Consider the following 21,892-nt stretch of genomic DNA (forward strand, 5'->3'; position numbering starts at 1 on the left):
AAAGACTGAAGCGACTGGGCTTGTATACACTGGAATTTAGAAGGATGAGAGGGGATCTTATTGAAACACATAAGATTATTAAGGGATTGGACACGCTAGAGGCAGGAAACATGTTCCCGATGTTGGGGGAGTCCAGAACCAGGGGCCACAGTTTAAGAACAAGGTGTGGGCCATTTAGAACGGAGATGAAAAACTTTTTTACTCAGAGAGTTGTAAATCTGTGGAATTTTCTGCCTCAGAAGGCAGTGGAGGCCAATTCTCTTTCAAGAGAGAGTTAGATAGAGCTCTTAATGATAGTGGAGTCAGGGGGTATGGGGAGAGGGCAGGAACGGGGTACTGATTGTGGATGATCAGCCGATCACATTGAATGGTGCTGCTAGCTCGAAGGTCCGAATGGCCTACTCCTGCACCTATTGTCTATTGTCTATTGCCTGTTTCTTACATTTCTTCGTCTCCCTACACTCCTTTCCACTTTTATAACCTACCTCATCAAGGATCTCTTTTGGCTATCTGCCCTTAAGAGTAAAATTTAAAAATCCCCTCACCTTCAAGCTTCTTTATTTTCATGGAGAAACATTCCTACCATTCAGGAATGGCAATGTATAAGTCGTACCTTAAAGCTTTCATCGCACTGAATGGCACTTTGCCCTGTCTTTGAAGGGAACATTCGTGGCATTAGATGTGCGGTTCTTTACAACGTGCTCAACATGCTGGCATCTTCATGCGCGGCACGGCTTGCAAATAGGTTTGCTGTTGTTTGATGGAGCCCTGTGCCATCCCGGAGAAGTCTGGAAGCTATAACGCTGACGCCAGGGAACTACAAAAGGAAAAACCATGTTCAGCTCTTTCCTTGTCACATTCAATTTCCCTGAACAGCTTCAGTAAAACCGCTGGGGAAACAGAGAGTGAACCTACTGAGAATGCTGAACTAGGAACTGATCGTTGCTGCCAGGAAGTTATTTCAGATTATTTTTACAGCCGTTGACCAGATTTAGCAAATGTTTGGGAGTTGCAAAGATGGAAGTATTGTACAAATCAGCCCAATCAGCCCAAATAGCAATCCGTTTAGTTTAGTTTAGAGATACAGAGTGGAAACAGGCCCCTCGGCCCACTGAGTCCACGCCGACCAGCAATCCCTGCACATTAACACTATCCTACCCACAAAAGGGACAATTTAAAATTATACCAAGCCAATTTGGCAGCACGTTGGTGTAGCGGTAGAGCTACTGCCTGACAGTGCCAGAGACCCTGGTTAGATACTGACTACGGGTGCTGTCTGTAGGGAGTTTGTACATTCTCTCCGTGACCTGCGTGAGTTTTCTCCGAGATCTTTTGTTTCCTTCTACTCCCCAAAGATGTAGGTTAATTGGCTTGGTGTAAATGTAAATTGTCCCCAGTGTGTAGGGCAGTGTAAACGTGTGAGGATCGCTGGTCAGCATGGACTCGGTGGGCCGAAGGGCCTGTTTCTGCACTGTATCTCTAAACTAAACTAAAATAATAGCCTACATACCTATACGTCTTTGGATTGTGGAAAGAAACCGGAGATCCCTGGAGAAAACCCACGGGGAGAACTCCATAATACAGCACCTGTAGTTAGGATCGAACCCAGGTCTCTGGTGCTGTAAGGCAGCAGCCCTACCGCTGTGCCACTGTGCCGCCCAAAGTTCAGAGATATAGCCTAGAAACCAAGTCCACGTCGACCATTGATCTCCGTCAACTAGTTCTATCCTACACAGAAACCAATTAACTTGCAAACCTGCACGTCTTTGGAATGTGGGAGGAAACCGGAGCACCCGGAGAAAACCCGCGTGGTCACAGAGAGAGAGCATACAATCTCCATACAGACAGCACCCAGAGTCAGGATCAAACCCGGGTCTCTGGCGCTGTCACATACATGTTTAATACACATGAGTATGTTCAGAAACAACCTTTGTTCCAAATGTCCTTTGAGGAAGAATAGCTACGACAATATCTGATCTGACCTTTATGTTGCTCTGTTGTATCTGACTATGAATTGCCTTTGGAAAAGGAAGCCACTTAATTCAAAGGCAATCAGGGTGGGCAATAGGCACTGGCCTTTCCAGTGACCCCTCGGTCCTGTGAAGGAATAAAATATGCATTGCCATAAATTATTCTGCACAGTGTGTGGCGTATTGTGTGATTGTGCAGTTTTATTATCTGTCACACCTGCGGTGCAATTGTCATTGATGTGAATCTTCTTGAATGTGTAAAATCAATTCCCTTGCTGTGGAAATTATCTTTACTTTGGATTATTCCCACCTGGTCACATTCAGCTTCTCAGAAAATAGATTCCCTCCTAGCGGTGTTAAATATTTTATAGTTATCAGTAAAATGGCTTGATTAAGGGGTCTTGGCTGCATTCAGGTTTTCCTCCAAATCCTCATTATGACAACCAGGCCCTGTGTATTTCGTGTAGGAGAGAACTGCAGACGCTGGTTTAAATCCAAGGTAGACACAAAATGCTGGAGTAACTCAGCGGGACAGGCAGCATCTCTGGAGAAGACTCAGAAGAAGGGTCTCGACCCGAAACGTCACACCCTTTTTCCTTCTCTCCAGAGATGCTGCCTGTCCCGCTGAGTTACTCCAGCACTTTGTGTCTCCCTTTGTATTCCGTGACCCTTTCAGTAATCTCAGAGCTTTAATGAAACCATCCGCCACTGAATTTTGATTTGCCCAATGTGTTCTTTGTCAGCTTCGAGTGCTAGATATTGCAACACTCAAATTCAATTGAATACTTTATTGTCACATGTGACAACTCACGGTGAAATCCTTTGCTTGCAAACGTTGCCAAGGTAGGCAAATGGTCACCACATTAAGGGCGCTTACAAAGTCACAAATCACCTCCCTCCCTCCCCAGTTTCCCCCTGGCACAGGGATGGCAGAGCAGAGGGCAGTGCCAATGATAACCGTGGAGTGTATCCGTAAAATAATTTAACCGTAGGTGCCATGTAAATGCGAAGCAAAAAGAGCCCCTCACACCAACTAACAAAAATCTTAAGTTAGAATTCAAAAATCAAACTGCTGATAAACGCCCGGGCAGATTTTAGTCTTGAGAAATACAGTGCGGAAACAGGCTCTTCGGCCCACCGTGTCCGCGCCAACCAGCAATCACCCTGTAAACAAGCGCTCTCCTACACACGAGGAACAATTTACAATGTTACAGAAGTCGATTAACCTGCAAACCTGCACGTCTTTGGGATGTGGGAGGAAACCGGAGCACCCGGAGTAAACCCACTTTGCCACAGGGAGAATGTGCATGGATTGGGGGGGGGTTGGGGGGAGGTGAAACTGGAGGTAGAAAAAGGCCAGAACAAATCAGGGCCCGGCAACAGATGACCAAGGAAGGGTAGAGCCCATAATGGCCCATTGTTGGCCGGGGCAGAGGTGATCATGAGGGGATACGAACAGTGGAACTAGTAGGACGACTAGGGTGAGAAGGAATGCAGGGACTACGTGTTCCTTGGTCATCTGTTGCCAGCCCTGATTTTTTCTGGCCTTTCACTACCTCCAGTTTTCTCCCCCCCCCCCCCCTCCCTCTCTAATTTCCGTCTGAAGAAGGTGGAAGGTTGATCGTCCATTGTATATGCCCTCTGTTTGGAGCCCAGGGTTGGAATCTGGGAGTGGGATGTTGGCACAAAGTTGGAGGATTGTGGTGAGAACGGGACACGTGGAAAATTAGTGGGAGAATGGGATTGTTCTGTGGTTTTAGTTTAAATTTAAGGTAGACACAAAGTGCTGGAGTAACTCAGCGGGACAGGTAGCATCTCCGGGGAGAAGGAGTGGGTGACGTTTCGGGTCGAGACCCTTCTTCAGACTGATGTCAGGGGAGTGGGCGGTACAGAGATAAAATGTAGTCGGAGACAGTAAGACTGGTGGGAGAACTGGTAAGGGGGAGCGGATGGAGAGAGAGGGAAAGCAAGCAAGGGCTGCTTGAAATTAGTTTAGATTGAGTTTAGCTTAGAGATAGAGCGCTGAAACAGGCCCTTTGGCCCACCGAGCCCACATCGACCAGCGATCCCCGCACATTAACACTACCCTGCACACACTAGGGACAATTTTTACATTATACATTTATACCAGCCAATTAACCTACAAACCTGTAGGTTTGGCGTGTGGGAGGAAACCGAAGATCTCGGAGAAAGCCCATGCAGGTCACGGGGAGATCGTACAAACTCCGCACAGACAAGCACCCTTAGTCAAGATCGAACCCGGGTATCTGGCGCTGTAAGGCAGTAGTTCTACTGCGCCACCGTGAGTTGGTATGAGCTCGTTGGCCATCTTCTATGTTCATGAAACTATTATAGCAACGTGGCCTTTTTTCCCCAGCAGCTAATCTCTCTCGTTTATTTGATTAGTCTTGCTGTGCTTGTACCTGGTCTGAGTTGCAGCACACTCAGTGGATTGTTCTCAAGTCAAGTCAAGTCAAGTCAAATCAATTTTATTTGTATAGCACATTTAAAAACAACCCACATTGACCAAAGTGCTGTACATCTGATTAGGTACTAAGGAAAAAAATGAAACATACAGTAGCACGCAAACAGTTCACAGCGCCTCCTCAATGAGCCTCAAACGCTAGGGAGTAGAAATAGGTTTTGAGCCTGGACTTAAAGGAGTCGATGGAGGGGGCAGATCTGATGGGGAGAGGGATGCTGTTCCACAGTCTAGGAGCTGCAACCGCAAAAGCGCGGTCACCCCTGAGCTTAAGCCTAGACCGCGGGATAGTGAGTAGCCCCAAGTCGGCCGACCTGAGGGACCTGGAGTTAGAGAGGGGGGTTAGAAGATTTTTGATGTAGGGGGGGGAGTGTCCATTTAGGGCTTTATACGCGAATAGGAGGAGCTTGAAGTTGATTCTGTACCGTACAGGGAGCCAGTGGAGAGAGGCCAGAATCGGGGTGATGTGGTCCCTTTTACGGGTACCCGTCAGGAGTCTCGCTGCGGCGTTTTGGACCAGTTGCAGGCGGGACAGGGAAGATTGGCTGATCCCAGTGTATAGGGAGTTGCAGTAGTCTAGGCGGGAGGAAATGAAAGCGTGAATGATTTTTTCTGTGTCGTCGAATTGGAGGAAAGGTTTGATTTTAGCTATGGTTCGAAGTTGGAAGAAGCTAGCTTTTACCACAGCGTTGACTTGCTTATCAAATTTTAATGCAGAGTCAAATATCATGCCGAGGTTTTTGACATGCGGTTTGACTAGGCAGGATAGACTTCCAAGACTGCCTGTTATCGATTTGATGGAGTCGGGGGGGGGGGCCGAATAAGATGACCTCAGACTTGCTCTCATTTAATTGGAGGAAGTTCTGTGCCATCCAACATTTTATGTCCTCAAGGCAGTGTAAGAGGCTGTTTAAATTTGACTGGTTGTTGGGTTTCAGGGGGAGGTAAAGCTGAGTGTCATTGGCATAGCAATGGAAAGAAATGCCGTGCCTTTGAATGATTTGGCCAAGGGGGAGCATGTATAGAGAGAAGAGAATGGGGCCTAGGATGGAGCCTTGTGGAACTCCGCAGGAGAGGCTAGCTGGAGCAGAGGAATAACTGCCTATGTTGATGGCGAAACTCCTATCTTTGAGGTACGAAGCGAACCAGCTCAGGGCAGTGCCATCAATGCCAACCGCGTACCGGAGACGGTCAATAAGGATGGTGTGGTCCACTGTATCGAACGCTGCGCTGAGGTCGAGAAGGAGCAGGATTGCACAGTCGCCGGTGTCGATGGCAAGAAGCAGGTCGTTGTGTACCTTCAACAAGGCAGACTCTGCTGTGGTGGGCTCTGAAACCTGACTGGAAACTTTCCAGGATGGTGTATTGGTGCAGGTAGGGCACTAATTGGTTTAGAATTGCCTTTTCAAGGACTTTTGACAGGAATGGCAGTTTGGAAATGGGTCTGTAGTTGCTAGGCAAGGTGGGGTCTAGGTTAGGTTTTTTCAGTAGGGGCTGGACCACCGCGTGCTTGAAACTGGTTGGAACAGTGCCAGTGGCCAGAGAACTGTTGATAATAGAGACGATGCTGGGACCGGCTATTGCAATGACATCCTTCAGAAGGGCAGTGGGGGCAGGATCAAGGGGGCAGGTTGCAGGTTTCATAGCGGAGACAAGCTTTGCAAGGGAGGATAGAGTGACGGGTTGGAAGCAGTCCAATTTAGATGAACAGACTAGTGAGACAGCTAGGTCACGGTGGGAGGGGAAATGTTTATTCTAATAGACAATAGACAATAGACAATAGGTGCAGGAGTAGGCCATTCAGCCCTTCGAGCCAGCACCGCCATTCAATGCGATCATGGCTGATCACTCAATCAGTACCCCGTTCCTGCCTTCTCCCCATACCCCCTCACTCCGCTATCCTCAAGAGCTCTATCCAGCTCTCTCTTGAAAGCATCTCTCTTGTTGGTAAAAAATTTAGCGAATTCTTCGCACTTAGCAGGGGACCCAACTAAGCTGGTACTGGGGTCGGGACATATGACAGAGGTAATTGCTCTAAATAGGTCCTTGGAGTTATGAGAGTTTTTGGAAATAAGGTCGGAGAAGTATTGTGCTCTAGCAGACTTTACTGCTTCCTGGTATTTGAGAAGATTGTTTCTCAGAATTTCGAAGGAAATTTGAAGCTGACTCATTTGACTCCATGAAGAGTTTATTACTGACGTAGCCCTGGATGGCTGCAGCCAGGGGCTGTCTGGCAGAAGGTGCTGCTAATATCTCATACCCATGAAGCCCCACACAGACCCCCAGTTTAAGTACTGCTATAAATACAAGCATTGAATTGGAAGACTGTCCCAATGTTTCCTGTAATGGAAATAATGGCTTGTTCTAAATCAATTAATTTACTCAAGGTAGATTGAATGAGCTTTAACAAATCACCTCAATTTTCCAAATTGAATGAGGATTCCCCTCTCAATCAGATGTACCGTTGAGTTAGCTAAATAACAGGCAAAAAGGTAGATTGAGCAATTTAATTTTTGATCCTGTCCACCCAGTTTTGTGAGTTTAACTGTTCTCGAGATAGTAAATGCAAGAATGAAAGGTAAGGGCAAGATACCATTGTAGAAGCAGGAGGAACATGAGGGTGACACAGTGGCGCAGCGGTGGAGCTGCTGGCCCACAGTGCCACAACCCGGGCTTGATCCTGCCTACGGGTCTACGTATGTGTCTGTACAAAGTTTGTACGTTCTCCCTGTGACCGCGTGGGTTTCTTCCCGGTGCTCCGGTTTCCTCCCACATTCCAAAGACGTGCAGGTTTGTAGGTTAAGTGGCTTCTGCTGTCTGTAGTCTGTAAGGTAGAACTAGTGTATGGGTATTGCTGGTCGGCATAGACGGTGGGCCAAAGGGCCTGTTTCTACACTGTACTTTAAACTAAACTAAACTAAAAAGTCTGGAGATTTAGAGACTGTATGTCTAAACTGAACTAAACTAAAAAGTCTGAAGAAGGGTCTCGACCGGATGAATGAAGAAGGGTCTCGACCCAAATTTTCACCCGTTTCTTTTCTCTAGAGATGCCGCCTGACCCACTGAGTTACTCCAACTTTTTGTGTCTACCTTCGGTTTAAACCAGCGCTTGAGGTTCCTTCCTGCATAAAAAGTAGCAATCATCACTTCAAGTTGGGAAGGACATTTCCTGGTATCATTTCCGGCCTGTTTTTATGCTTTCAATGGTTCAATTTCTGGGGGATTTCATCATGCTCCTGCATCAAGCAGAAAGTCATTAGGTGCTCATGAGTGTTGTTGCAGGACTTGAAGGGTTAATAATTTTTCTCTCAATGAATATTGTCCAATGTGGGACAAATTCACAAGAACAGCAGCAGGGTGAAGGAGGGGTTATTTGTTGATTTTATTTAAATAAGATAAATTATGTCATCAGGTTGTCAAGGTGTCCCCAGGGAAACAGGATATTTGCAAAGGACAGTGAAGATACAATAATTAAAACCGAGATTCTCGCTTTCCTTTATATGAGGAGCAGAGGAATCGGCTGCTGAGTCTTTGAATCATGATTATGTTATAGAGGTTAAATCTGTCTAAAAAATAATTCAGCAAGATCAGAGGTGAACATGGTCTCATCTTTCTTTCTCCAGTAATGCCCCATTTGTAAGCACTACGGCGGAACTCAATGGAAGAATAATTGGCGATGTTCTGAATGGCTTTAATACACAATTTGACATCATGTAACATGCCTGGTCATTTCTGAACCTACGGTGCCTTAAGTACATGGTGACAAAGTAATTGATTATTTTACTCTAAAGCATTTCTGCATTTCTACCACCTCCATAATTAGATACAATTCTGGCATCTCAATCAAATCCCTGTTATTAATGCTGGCATCTTGATAGAAAATGCTGGCAGAAGTTCAACCAAATAAACATGGAAGGCCAGGACAAAAGCCTCTGTCCCTCTCCTGCAGAGGCATGATGCCATGCACAGCACAATACACACGCTCCTCACTTCCATTAAACGCCTAGCAGTCTCGTGGGTTAGGCTAAAACCAAATTAAATCCACCGAATTAAAACAAAGCCAAAACTAAGAATGAAGCATCTGAAATATTGCCTGCCCATTCCCTCCACAGATGCCGCCTAACCTGCTGAGTTATACATAGAACGTAGAACATAGAATGGGCATCAGGACATATGGGGAGAAGGCAGGTGAATGGGGTTAGGAGGGAGAGATAGATCAGCCACGATTGAATGGCAGAGCAGACTTGATGGGCCGAATGATCTAATTCTGCTCCTATCACTTATGACCTTATAACAGTACAGCACAAGAACAGGCCCTTCAGCCCACAATGTATGTGCCAAATATGATGCCAAATCCATCTCTTACCTACCTGTACATAACCCACATCCCTCCATTCTCTGCACATCCATATGTTAGTATCCAAACACTGTAGTATCTGCTTCAACCACCACCTCCACACACTCACCATCCTCTGTGTAAAGTAAACGTGCCCCGCACATCCCCTTTAAACTCTGCCCCTCTCACCTTAAAGCTATGCCCTCTAGCATTTGATTTTTCCATCACGAGGAAAAGTTCCTCCAGCACATGGTGGTTTGGTTTAAACTAAGTCAGTTAGGTTAAATGAAAAAAAAATCTCTCTATTTAACAGGTGAAAACTCATCCCTCTGGCCCTGATGAATCTGTTCAATGTTGTCGGGGATCTACCCTTTGTGACCACCACCCCTGCTCCAGCAATGTGGCTGTTTGGTAAAGATCTCTTTTGTTTGGGACTCTCCCACCTGAGCAAACTCCAATTTTTTGCACTTGAATTCTCAGTTTAGTTTAGTTTAGAGATACAAACGTGGCCATTGCCATGTGAGCCACAACCTGTTCCGTTGGGAATTTCTCACTGGATCAGCGGGAAGATTGATAATTAGAAATTTCAATGGATCTGCCTTTTTTTTAACATCAGTTCTATTTGATGATGATGATGCTTCATTGCCACTTGTACCTAGCTAGGTGCAGTGAAATTCTTTGGGGGGTTTTTGCATACAAAGTACACAAAAGAGTCACCACAAAGGCGGCAACATTGATGGAAGCACCAACTCCCAGTCGGGAAGTGCATTTTCACCGCAGCATTTAGGGGCAAGGATACAGTGGCAAGGATCACGGCCATACCTTCCCCGTCACACCAAATCAGGAGACGTAGAAACAAGGATCTGTGGATGCTGGTTTACAAGAGATGACGCAAAAGTACTGGAGTAACTTAGCAGGTCAGGCAGCATCTCCATAGAACATAGAGAGGGTCTATGGGCAAGGGAGGAGGGGTCAGAGGGGAAGGAGGGGAGGGGGAGGTGGGGCAAGAGCTAGGAACCGAGTGGTGGTGGATGCAGGTGAGGAGGGGATAATTGGCAGATAACAGAGGTGGGGAGGAGAAGTGGAGATAACAATGGAGGCTGAGAGGTGACAAGTGGACAACACAAGGCTGTAGATTCTGGAAGCTGATCAGAAAAGGTGAAGAATGGAAGTGAATGAGGGCCGGTGGCAGACGGGAATAGCAGAGGGGAGTGGAATGCTAGGAGGGAGGGGATAGTGTGTGGAAGAGGGGGGAATGAAACAGGATGATAAGGGACTTTCTATGCACCTCAGTTTTAAGTGACAAACTGCTTATTTTGTAGCCATCTTTTGTTTGGGACTCTCCCACCTGAGCAAACTCCAATTGTTTGCACTTGAATTCTCAGTTTAGTTTAGTTTAGAGATACAAGCGTGGGAACAGGCCCTTCGGCCCACCGAGCCCGTGCCGACCTGCGATGCCCTCGCATTATCCAAAAACACACACACGGGACAATTTACTATTTTCTCCAAAGCCAATTAATCTACACACCTGAACGTATTTGGAGTGGGAGGAAACCGGAGAAAACACGCTTGGTCACGGAGAAAGTACAAACTCCATACAAGCAGCACCCGTAGTCAAGATCAAACCCGAGTCTGTGGCGCTGTAAGGCGGCAACTCTACCACTGCACCACCGTGCCACTCTCAGGCAGCATCAGCCAACCCTTGTTATAGAACCTAGAACAGTACAGCACAGGAACAGGCCCTTCGGCCCACGACGTCGGTGCTGAACATAATGCCAAGTTAAACTAATCTCCTCTGCCTGCACGTGATCCTTAAGCCTCCGTTCCCTGCTTTTACACACGCCCTCTCAAACGCCACTATTATAACTGCCTCCACCACTACCCCTAGCACCAAGTTCCAGGCACTCACCACAATACTGGGGTAGCAACGGCTTCAGATCATTTACGCAATTCATATCCTTCTCAATGGAAAAAACAAGCAATGATAGAGAACCTAGCACCACTTCCAGAGGTGAACGGAGGAATCAGCATCCCACCTGAGGGACAAAGATTATGAATAAGAAGAAGGGTCTCGACCCGAAATGTCACCCATTCTCTCCTGAGATGCTGCCTGACCCATGACAAATATAGAAGTTGTTATATTCAACTATGGATCGAGAGAAATATAGGAACTGAAATGGACCATTGAATCCCTGGAGTCATTTCCACCATTTGAAGGTATCACAAAATGCTGGAGTAACTCAGCGGGTCAGGCAGCATCTCAGGAGAGAAGGAATGGGTGATGTTTCGGGTCGAGACCCTTCTTCAGACTGATGTCAGGGGAGGGAGTGGGACAAAGATAGGATGTAGTGGGAGACAGGAAGGCAGTGGGAGAACTGGGAAGGGGGAGGGGAAAGGGAGGGACAGAGGAACTATCTGAAATTAGAGAAATCAATGTTCATACCACTGGGGTATAAGCGAAATATGAGATGCTGTTCCTCCAATATGCGCTGGGCCTCACTATGACAATGGAGGAGGCCTATGACAGAAAGGTCAGACTGGGAGTGGGAGGGGGAGTTGAAGTGCTGAGCCACCGGGAGATCAGGTTAAGGCGGACTGAGCGAAGGTGTCCTCCACCATTTGATGTGATCTTGGCTCATTGGTATCTATGTCCCGTTAATTGACGTTGATTCCGTAATCTTTAATGGCCTTACTTCACAGAAGGCCAAGGATTCTTCAAACTCATCTTGTGCAGCAGCTAAAGTCCCAGGGAAGGTTTGTAGATTAGAATCCGCTTCATATTTCAGGAAGATGTTCCCGTTCTACAACCAGCTTCACAATGATAGTGGAATTCAACTCCTTGATTGAATGTCGGGTTTCAGAAGAAGGTTCAGAATGCCGGATCTGAGGAAGGGTCTCGACCCGAAACATCACCCATTCCTTCTCTCCAGAGATGCTGCCTGTCCCGCTGAGTTACTCCAGCAATTTGTGTCTGTTTGTCTGTTTCAGTGCTTAATGTTTAAGCCTGTTCTGCATATTCCGATGACAGAGGCAACAGCGGAATCCTGCTATGAGTTGGATTAGTTTGACATTGTTTAATATTACCTTGGTCCTGGTTTCATGAAAGACTGTCAATGTTCTTTAACTTGTCAGTGTCATTGTTGCTTGGTAGGTCATTCATCCGGCTTTTTAAAAAACACAGCCATTGCGATATTTTCCACAAGAATTGCATTACCTTTTTATATTTATTTCCCTGAACATTTTGCTTCTGTAGCAGATTGATGAAACAATTAGCATTCTTACCCTTTCATTCTTTGGGTTAATTGTAGTATCACCTTTTATCCATTCCTGCCATTACTGCTTTCTTTCCTACATTGAATCAGACTTCTATTCTCATGCATACTCTAGTGCTATTAAGAGAAAAGTTCAAAATCGTTATGAGGATGCAAAGCTTTCAGAAGCTGACAACTTGGTGACTGAGTTCCAACTGCATTGGCTCTATTGCAGCAGCATGAATCGGTCTTTGTTTAGTCCCAGGTGATAATAGACTGGGGCTTTCCTCGTGAGGGGGCAGAGGACATTTAGGAATATGTTGCCAGGACTGAAGAATATTGTCTGTGATGAAAGATTTGTGTGGCTGCGTGATTGGCCACAGTGATCAGACAGGGGAAATCTGAACGTCTTAGAACATGGAACTGTATGGCACAGGAACAGGCCCGGCAGATCGCAATGTCTGTTCAGTTTAGTTTAGTTTAGCTATACAGCATGAAACATGCCCTTCGGCCCAGCGCTTCCATGATGCCCATCGACCACCCCACCCCACCCAACCATTCACACTTTCCCATCCACTCGTTACACACTAGGGGCTATTTTACAGAGGCCAATCCACTTGCCGCCCTGCACGTCTTTGGAATGTGGGAGGAAACCCACTCCACACGGACAGCGCTCGAGGTCGGGATCGGACCCAAGTCTCTGGGGCTGTGAGGCAGCAGCTCTATCACTTGTGCCACTGTGCTGTCGTGTGTTGAACAAAACACCAAGATAAACTAATCTCAACTGCCTACACATAATCCGCAGCATTCCATTCCCAACATGTCCATGTGCCTATCTTCTAACCTCTTAAACGCCAATATTGTATCTGCCTCCACCACTGCCCCCGGCAGTTCGTTCCAGGCACCCTCCGCGTAAAAAACCTCCGCCCCTCACATCTCCTTGAAACTTTGCCCCATTCCCCGTAAATCCCTGTGGATTTTGACAGTTCCACCCTGGGTTAATGGTGCTGACTGTCCACCCCATAGTTTGATATACTTCTCTCAGGTCTCCCCCCAACCTCTGGCATTCCAGAGAGACAATGCAAGTTTGTTTAACCTCTCCTTGTGGCTAGTACCCCCTAATCCATCGGCAGTCTGGTAAACCTCTCCAAAACCCCCACATCCTTCCTGTTATGGTGCAACCAGAACTGCACGCAAAACTCTAAATGTGGCCCAACCAAAGACTTATAAACGTGTAGGAAGGAACAGCAGATGCTGGTTTAAACCGAAGATAGTCACAAAATGCTGGAGTAACTCCGCGGGCCAAGCAACATCTCTGGAGAGAAGGAATGGGTGACGTTTCGGTTCGAGACCCTCTATCTCCCTCTTCCCTGACTCTCAGTCTGAAGAAGGGTCTCGACCCGATTCCTTCTCTCCAGAGATGCTGCCTGTCTCGCTGAGTTCCTCCAGCATTTTGTGTCTATCAAAGACTTATAAAGCTGCATTGTGACTTCCTGACTCTTATACTCAATGCCCCAACGAGTGAAGCCAAGCAATGTGAGCGGTGCTGGCTCGAAGGGCCGAAAGGCCTCCTCCTGCACCTATTTTCTATGTTTCTATGTTTCTATACCATGCACCTTCTTTCCCATTCTATTTCTCTGAACTGTGGGGTTAAAAACCAAGGTATGTTAAGGGGTCAGAGGAGAGAGGAGGAATTTGTTCTTTTTATCGCAGAGGGAGTACAGGGTTTTGAAGCTCACTTCTCAAAAGAGTGCTTGAGGCAGACTTTCTCTCAATGAGATGGATAGCCTCTTTTTGTATACATCTTCTCTGATTCTACTCCTTTCAAGCCCCTTAGATATATCAGTATGCAAATTAGGTGATGCTTTAGCTGGGAGTTAATCACATCATCAACAATGAATATATGCACATATTGAAGAACTGTGATTTAATCAGAAGGTAATTAAAGTGAAATCTTGATTGAATAAAGTAATATGCTGGTTGCCTGATTGGGAATAACTTTAATTTTGGGTGAAACTATAAAGTAGGCGTTATTGAATTAATTGTGTTAGGAATGAACTGCAGATGTGCAGGAAAAAAACGGCAGATGTTGGTTTAAATCGAAGGTAGATACAAAATGCTGGAGTAACTCAGCGGGTCAGGCAGCATCTCAGGAGAGAACAAATGCGTGACGTTTCGGGTCGAGACCCTTCTTCAGAGTGAGAGGCCTTCGACCCGAAATGTGGCCTATTTCTTTTCTCCAGAGATGTTGCCTGACCCGCTGTGTTACTCCAGCATTTTGGAACCATCTTCGGCATTGAATTAATTGTCTGGTGTATTTTCGTCCTGATACTCATGTTCCTGACTTCGAAATTATTGCAAAAGATTCTGCCATCGGGGCTGTTTTAATGAAATGTGTGGAGTTTTCTTTCCTTAATCTCGGGGCAGAATTATCAATTTAATTATGTTTTTATTCAATCAGGGCACGTGAATGTTGCATTTATTGTCTATTCCACATTGTGTCTCGAACCAAGTAGTTCGTTGTATCACTTCAGAGGAGAGCTACAGGTTGAGCCTACAAAATAAAATAAACCTGCAGCTGTTCAAAACCTGAAATTAAATAAAAGGCTGGAGACACTTCACAAGTCAGGCAGTGTTTGTAGAAAGAAAAACAGTTAACATTGCAACTTTTTGCAACATGTTTTTCTGTTCCCAGCTATAATGAAGGTCCTTTGTTTCTCTTTCCAAAGATGTTGCTCGACTTGCAGAGTGCTTTCAGTATTTTAATCTTATTAAGAGTTAAACATATTGCTGGAATCACTTACAAATCAGAAAAAAATGACAATGTATTACCTTCCCTACAGACATTAGTCAACCAAATCAATTCTTACAACAATCTAGTGGCTTGACAGACATCATTATTGACATCATCTTTCTATTATGGATTTATTTAATTACTTGAATTTAAATTCTAGTGGCTAGTGGCTGTGTTGGAATTCAAACTCAAGTCTGGGCCAATGGTCCAGGCTTTTGGATGGTAGTAATCAACTTGAGCACAATGTTATTCAGTCCTTGAATTTAATATTTGTAGCAGCTAGCAAAATAAATATTTTTCCACAATGCCATAATGGTTTCTGTGACATGAAATTCTGTGTTTGCATGATTTTACATCACCATTGAAATAGTGGACATTGGAACACATTAATGTGTTACGGGGATAGACACAAATTGCTGGAGTAACTCAGCGGGACAGCTCCCAAGACAGTTACTCCAGCATTTTGCGTCTATCTTTAGTTTAAACCAGCACCTGCAGTTCCTTCCGACACAATGTGTTACGGGGCTTCCCTTCAGAGAAATTACTTGGTGTGAGATGGTTGGATTTTCAATTCCCAACAGCTTCAATTTGGTTCACATCAAATGTTCACTCTGCTTCGATTTCCTGACACATAAAGATTCTCCACAATCTCCACCACACTCAGCAATGTAGCTTAGACACAAAATGCTGGAGTAACTCAGCGGAATAGGCAGCATCTCTGGAAGAGGAATCGGTGACGTTTCAGTCTAAGGAAGGGTCTCGACCCGGAACGTCACCAATTCCTTCTCTTCAGAGATGCTGCCTGTCCCGTTGAGTTACTCCAGCATGTTGTGTCTATCTGCGGTGGAAACCAGCATCTGCAGTTCCTTCCTACAGCAATGTAGCTTGTCCCTTTGACAAGAAAGAGGGAAAGAAGTGTAGGTCTTTCCTGTTTTTATACAAACCTTTTTGTGGCATCGAGCCACATTTTATTTAAGTATTTCCTTACTGAGAGGAAACTGAAGAGGTAATTGAGGCAACTATATAAAACAGCATTTAAAAAGACACTTGGGCAGGTACATGGATAGGAAAGGTTTAGCGAGACATGGGTCAATCATGGGCAGATGGAACTATCTGAGGTGGGGCATCTTGTTCAGCATGGTCGAGTTGGGCTGAATAGCCTGTTTTTGTGCTGTATAGCTCTATGACTTTATTATTTATATTTCAAGAAAATCGGGCACTCTAAAAAGAGAAAAGATCACAACTGCATTTTCTTTGATGTCCAAGAACATATTCCATACTTTCCAAGGGCCTATTTGATTATACATTTTTAACATTTTTAACATTCTGAAGTAAGTGAGAATTCTCAAGAAATCCCAGTAACTGCGTGTAAATTAGAGTAAATTTTGGGAATAAATTTGGAATCTGGCCCTAAACACATCAAAGACCAAGGAGCTAATTATCAACTTTAGAAGGTCACAGAATGCAGAATACGCTCCAGTCTTCATCAACGGGGACAGAGTAGTGAGAGTGTACAGCTTCAGGTTTCTGGGCACACATATTTCAGAGGACATCACATGGTCCACTAACACCGCTGTGCTAGTCAAGAAAGCACAGCAACGGCTGTTTTTCCTGAGAATGCTGAAAAAGGCCGGTCTGCCCCAACAGTTGCTGATGACCTTCTACTGCTGCACCACAGAGAGCATACCGACATACGGCATCTATGTGTGGTATCTCAGCTGCACGGCAGCGGATAGGAGAGCTCTTCAGCTGGTCGTCTGCAGAGCGCAGAGGATCATTGGGATACAGCTACCAGCCCTGGAGGACATCTACAACGCACGCTGCCTCAGGAAAGCCACCAGCATCTACAAGGACTCCACACACCCATGCCACCATCCGTTTGAACTACTTCCATCTGGCAGACGTTACAAGGCCTTCTACGCCCGCACCCCCAGACTAAGAAACAGCTTTATTCCTAGAGCTATAGCTGCTCTGAATCGGACCTGCTGAGAGCCCGCCATGATCTGTCTCTGCCCCCATGGTCATACAATACAATACAATATATCTTTATTGTCATTGTACAGGGGTACAACGAGATTGGGAATGCGCCTCCCATACGATGCAATAAATTAATGAGCTAATCAGTATAAATTTATACAACCCAGTGAAACAAAATTAGAAACAGTTTTAAAACAGTATAAAGTGCAAGTAGATCTGTGCCGGTTCACTGTGCGATGTGACCATCCGGCTCGGCAGGACCGGTTCATAGCAGCTATGGCCCTGGGGATGAAGCTGTTCCTGAGTCTGGAGGTGCGGGCGTAGAAGGCCTTGTATCGTCTGCCCGATGGTAGAATTTCGAACAGACTGTTGCAGGGGTGTGAGGAGTCTTTGTGGATGCTGGTGGCTTTTCTGAGGCATCGTGTGTTGTAGATGCCCTCCAAGGCTGGTAGCTGTGTTCTGGCACGACTGACCCTGCATGAACCTTTTTTGCACTTTACCTTGTTTCCTTTCTTCCCCCCCCCCCCTTCTGTTGTTTTCGTTTTCACTGTGATTTATTTATTCATTTTATAGCATCGATATGGAAGTGGCATTCTTAATCTCGTTGTACTTGTACAATGTCAATACAGATATTGTATTGTATGGTATTGTATTGTGTAAGGATGGCACGGTGGTGCAGCGGTGGAATTGCTGCCTTACACTGGGTTTGATCCTGACTACGGGTGCTTTCCTTACGGAGTTTGTACGTTCTCCCTGTGACCGCGTGGGTTTTCTCCGGGTGCTCTGGTTTCCTCCCACACTCCAGAGATGCATGGTTTTGTAGGTTAATTAGCTTTGTGTAAAATTGTATCTTGTCATTAGTGAGTGTAGGATAGTGCTGGTGATCCCCCAGGATCATTGGTCGGCACAGACTCGGTGGGTTGAGGGGCCGGCCTCCATACTGTATCTCGAAAGTAAAGTCTAAATCAAATGGAGGAATTGTGTAAACGTGAAAACTTGAGACTCAATACAAATTCGCTGATACAGATGACCATCTCAGGCAGCAAGTAAATTGCCCCAGTCACTGCTGCTCTGACAGAGTTCTAGTAACAAACCTCTGGTGACGTTTGGCCATAAAGATCACACTAAACCAGCATTTATTCACAAAATGCTGGAGTAACTCAGCAGGTCAGGCAGCATTCCTTCTCTCCTGAGATGCTGCCTGACCTGCTGAGTTACTCCAGCATTTTGTGAATAAATACCTTCGATTTGTACCAGCATCTGCAGTTATTTTCTTACTCTTACTAAACCAGCATAATACAAACTGACTTTAATGTGCAGCCAGTAAAAGATAAAATCTTTATGTACAAGGAATAAGAGACCTGACCAAAAACCTACCTTACAGCAAATCATTGCACTGAAACTAAATTTGATAAATATTATTTTTGCATACTGACTTGTGAAGTAACTGTTGATAAACACATCTAAATCTGGTATGGCAGCATCTAACTTCAATGGCACCAGCCCAAATTTCATGGGATTATCACTTAATGGAGCATATGAGATATTGTGATCAAACTAAGTTCAAATCTAACCATTTTACTTTCAGTTATTGAGCAAAAGGAAGAGTGCTGCAGGAACTCAATGGGTCAGGCAGCATCTTTGGAGGGAACGGACAGGCGACCTCACTGGTCAGGGCCCTTATCTTCAGACTGATTGTAGTAGAAGGAAGAAAGCTGGAAAATAGAGATGGAGGAAGGAGAAAGACTGGCAAGCGATAGGTGGATACATGTGTGTGGATTGGATTGGCAGATGGATGTGGAGAGGATGTTTGCAGAAATGGGAGAGTATAGGACCAGAGCACGCAGCCTCAGAATAAACGGATGTACCTTTACAATGGAGATGAGGGGGAATTTCTTTAGTCAGGGGGTGCTGAATATGTGGACTTCATCATCACAGATGGCGGTGGAGGCCAAGTCATTGGGTATTTTTCAAGCAGAGGTTCTTGATTAGTAAAGAAATCAAAGGCAGGAAAAAGGGGTGTTGAGAAGGAAAAATGGATCAGCCATGATCGAATGGCTGAGGAGACTCGATGAGGAGATTCTCTCTGATGTCTTATGGTCTTATGGGAGAAGTAGGTGATAAAGGAGATAAAAGTGTTGGTTCTGCCGGCCAGTGGGACAGGCTTTACAAACTTTACAACTGCTCCCCCTTCTGTCGTGGGGTAGGGTGAGTGACTCCCCCCCCCCCTCCCCCAATCGTTGTACATCCCCCAAGCCTTTCCGCTCGTCAATTTAATTTCATGTTTCATGGCACGGTAGCGCAGCGGTAGAGTTGCTGCTTTACAGCGAATGCAGCGCCGGAGACGCAGGTTCGATCCTGACTACGGGTGCTGCACTGTAAGGAGTTTGTACGTTCTCCCCGTGACCTGCGTGGGTTTTCTCCGAGATCTTCGGTTTCCTCCCACACTCCAAAGACGTGCAGGTATGTAGGTTAATTGGCTGGGTAAATGTAAAAAATTGTCCCTAGTGGGTGTAGGATAGTGTTAATGTACGGGGATCGCTGGGCGGCACGGACTTGGTGGGCCGAAAAGGCCTGTTTCCGCGCTGTATATATATGATATGATATGATGATATGATATGTATTTTGTGTTTTTTGTGCTTTTATGACTGTTGGCAGATCAATTTCCCTCCGGGGATGAATAAAGTTCGATCGCATCGTATGGTTTGTCACTCAACCCCTCCTCCCCCCCTTACTCCCCCACCTCTATTTCCAAGCTTTCTCCCCTCCACTACCATCAGCTTGTACTCGCTGGAATTTAGAAGACTGAGGGGGGATCTTATAGAAACTTACAAAATTCTTAAGGGGTTGGAGAGGCTAGATGCAGGAAGATTGTTCCCGATGTTGGGGAAGTCCAGAACAAGGGGTCACAGTTTAAGGATAAGGGGGAAGTCTTTTTGGACCGAGATGAGAAAGTCTTTTTTCACACAGAGAGTGGTGAGTCTGTGGAATTCTCTGCCACAGAGGATAGTTGAGGCCAGTTCATTGGCTATATTTAAGAGGGAGTTAGATGTGGCCCTTGTGGCTAAAGGGATCAGGGGGTATGGAGAGAAGGCAGGTACTGAGTTGGATGATCAGCCATGATCATATTGAATGGCGGTGCAGGCTCGAAGGGCCGAATGGCCTACTCCTGCACCTATTTTCTATGTTTCTATGTTTCTATGAAGAAGGGTCCTGGCCTGTAATGTCATCTCTCTGTTCCCTCCACGGATGCTGCCTGACCCGCTGAGTTGCCCCCAGCACATTGCTCCTCTGCTGTGAGTTGTCAGCGCGCGGTTGCACGGCTGCTTTGACTGCGCTCTCTGTTTCAGATGGCATGGTGTACGCTCTGGGAGGGATGGGCACGGAGGCCGCCCCGCAGGCACTGGTACGCGTCTACGAGGCAGACAGAGATCACTGGCAGCCCTTGCCACCGATGCTGACCCCACAGTACGCTGCCTCTGCCTTCCTCAGGGGCAACAAGATCTTTGTCCTAGGTAAAGCACACACACTTGCTGTGTTTTGTATCATTACTGATCAGTGTGTTCATTGTATTTTCAAATGACTTTACTGATATGTTGCCAGGACTGAAGAATTCTGACTACAATGACATATTGGAGGGCTGGGAATTTGGTCAAAGTGGTCAAATTACGTTGCTGATGTTGATTTGGTGGCGAGGGAAGAGACTGCTGTACTTTGACTTAGTTTAGTTTTGTTATTTGTTTAGTTTCGAGATGCAGCATCTCACTGGGCCCAAGGGCCTCGAGATGCAGCATGCAAAGAGGCCCTTGGGCCCAGTGCGTAGATCCCCATTTCCTCCCTCTCACCTCATTCCTAAACCCTCAGCATCTCTTCATTCATTACTGCCATATTGGGCAGTGTTGGCATCATCCATAAACCAAACACCCCACCCGGGTCAAAGTGCCCACAACAGCCAGTTCCCACACGTGACCCCAGTTCCCACACGTGACCCTAGTGTGCACACGTGACACCGGTCCAATCATGTGACCTCCCCGCCCCTACCCATGACTCCAGTCTGCACACATGATTCCTGCCCCTCACATGTACCGCGCCCCCAAACGTGACTCCAGTCTACACACATGATCCCTGCCCCCTCACATGTATCCCGCCCCCACACATGATCTCAGTCTACACACGTGTTCCCAGCCCCCCACACATGACCCCTGCCCCCACACATGATCCCAGTCTACACTAGGGTTGCCAACTGTCCCTTATTAGCCGCGAAAACCCGTATATTGGGCGCTGTAGGACCGGGGGCCTTTGTAAGCCCGGACACTGTCGGCCCGAACACTGTAGGCCCAGGGGCCACTGTAGGCGTGGAAAGTGTAGGCCCGGAGGCCCGGGCACCGCCTAATGGAGCTTGTGTAGCAACCCACCTCCCGGCCCGGGCGGCCACCATTGGTGCAGCGAGAGCACGTGGCTGCTGGCTGGATGAGGTCACGTGGGGCGCAGGGCAGTGACGCCACCTTTTGCCCCTTATTTGGGAGCGAGAAAGTTGGCAACCCTAGTCTACACACATGATCCCCGCCCCCACGTGGAAAAATGGTGAGTCCCACTATGTCGAGCTCCCCCAATCCCGCCCTCCCCCCATACCATCCTTTCCATGTAAGTGCCATTCTAACGTGTGACAGGGAATGCTGACCTATTCAAGGCAAGCGGGAAAACCCACGGAAAGACACAAAATGCTGGCGTAACTCAGCTGGTCAGGCAGCAGCCCTGGTGAACATGGATAGGTGACTTTGCAGGTCGGGAATTTAGAAGGATGAGAGGGGATCTTATCGAAATGTATAAGATTATTAAGGGGTTGGACATGGTAGAGGCAGGAAACATGTTCCCAATGTTGGGGGAGTCCAGAACCAGGGGCCACAGTTTAAGAATAAGGGGTAGGCCATTTAGAACAGAGATGAGGAAAAACTTTATTAGTCAGAGAGTTGTGAATCTGTGGAATTCTCTGCCTCAGAAGGCAGTGGAGGCCAATTCTCTGAATACATTCAAGAGAGAGCTAGATAGAGTTCTTAAGGATAGCGGGGTCAGGGGGTATGG

The 21,892-nt window shown here is 46.4% G+C and overlaps 1 protein-coding gene across 3 annotated transcripts in view; it reads left to right on the top strand.

Annotated features, from left to right (window-relative positions):
• klhdc8b (kelch domain containing 8B) overlaps nt 1–21,892 on the top strand; it is a 117,860-nt gene that overhangs the window by 36,174 nt on the left and 59,794 nt on the right. For all 3 annotated transcript variants that reach the window (XM_078414062.1, XM_078414061.1, XM_078414064.1), the window contains exon 3: nt 20,161–20,325. In XM_078414062.1, the coding sequence (XP_078270188.1) occupies nt 20,161–20,325 (165 nt within the window). The remainder of the gene's footprint in view (nt 1–20,160; nt 20,326–21,892) is intronic.

This window comes from Rhinoraja longicauda, chromosome 17 (genome assembly GCF_053455715.1).
Source record: "Rhinoraja longicauda isolate Sanriku21f chromosome 17, sRhiLon1.1, whole genome shotgun sequence".
Lineage (NCBI taxonomy): Eukaryota > Metazoa > Chordata > Chondrichthyes > Rajiformes > Arhynchobatidae > Rhinoraja > Rhinoraja longicauda.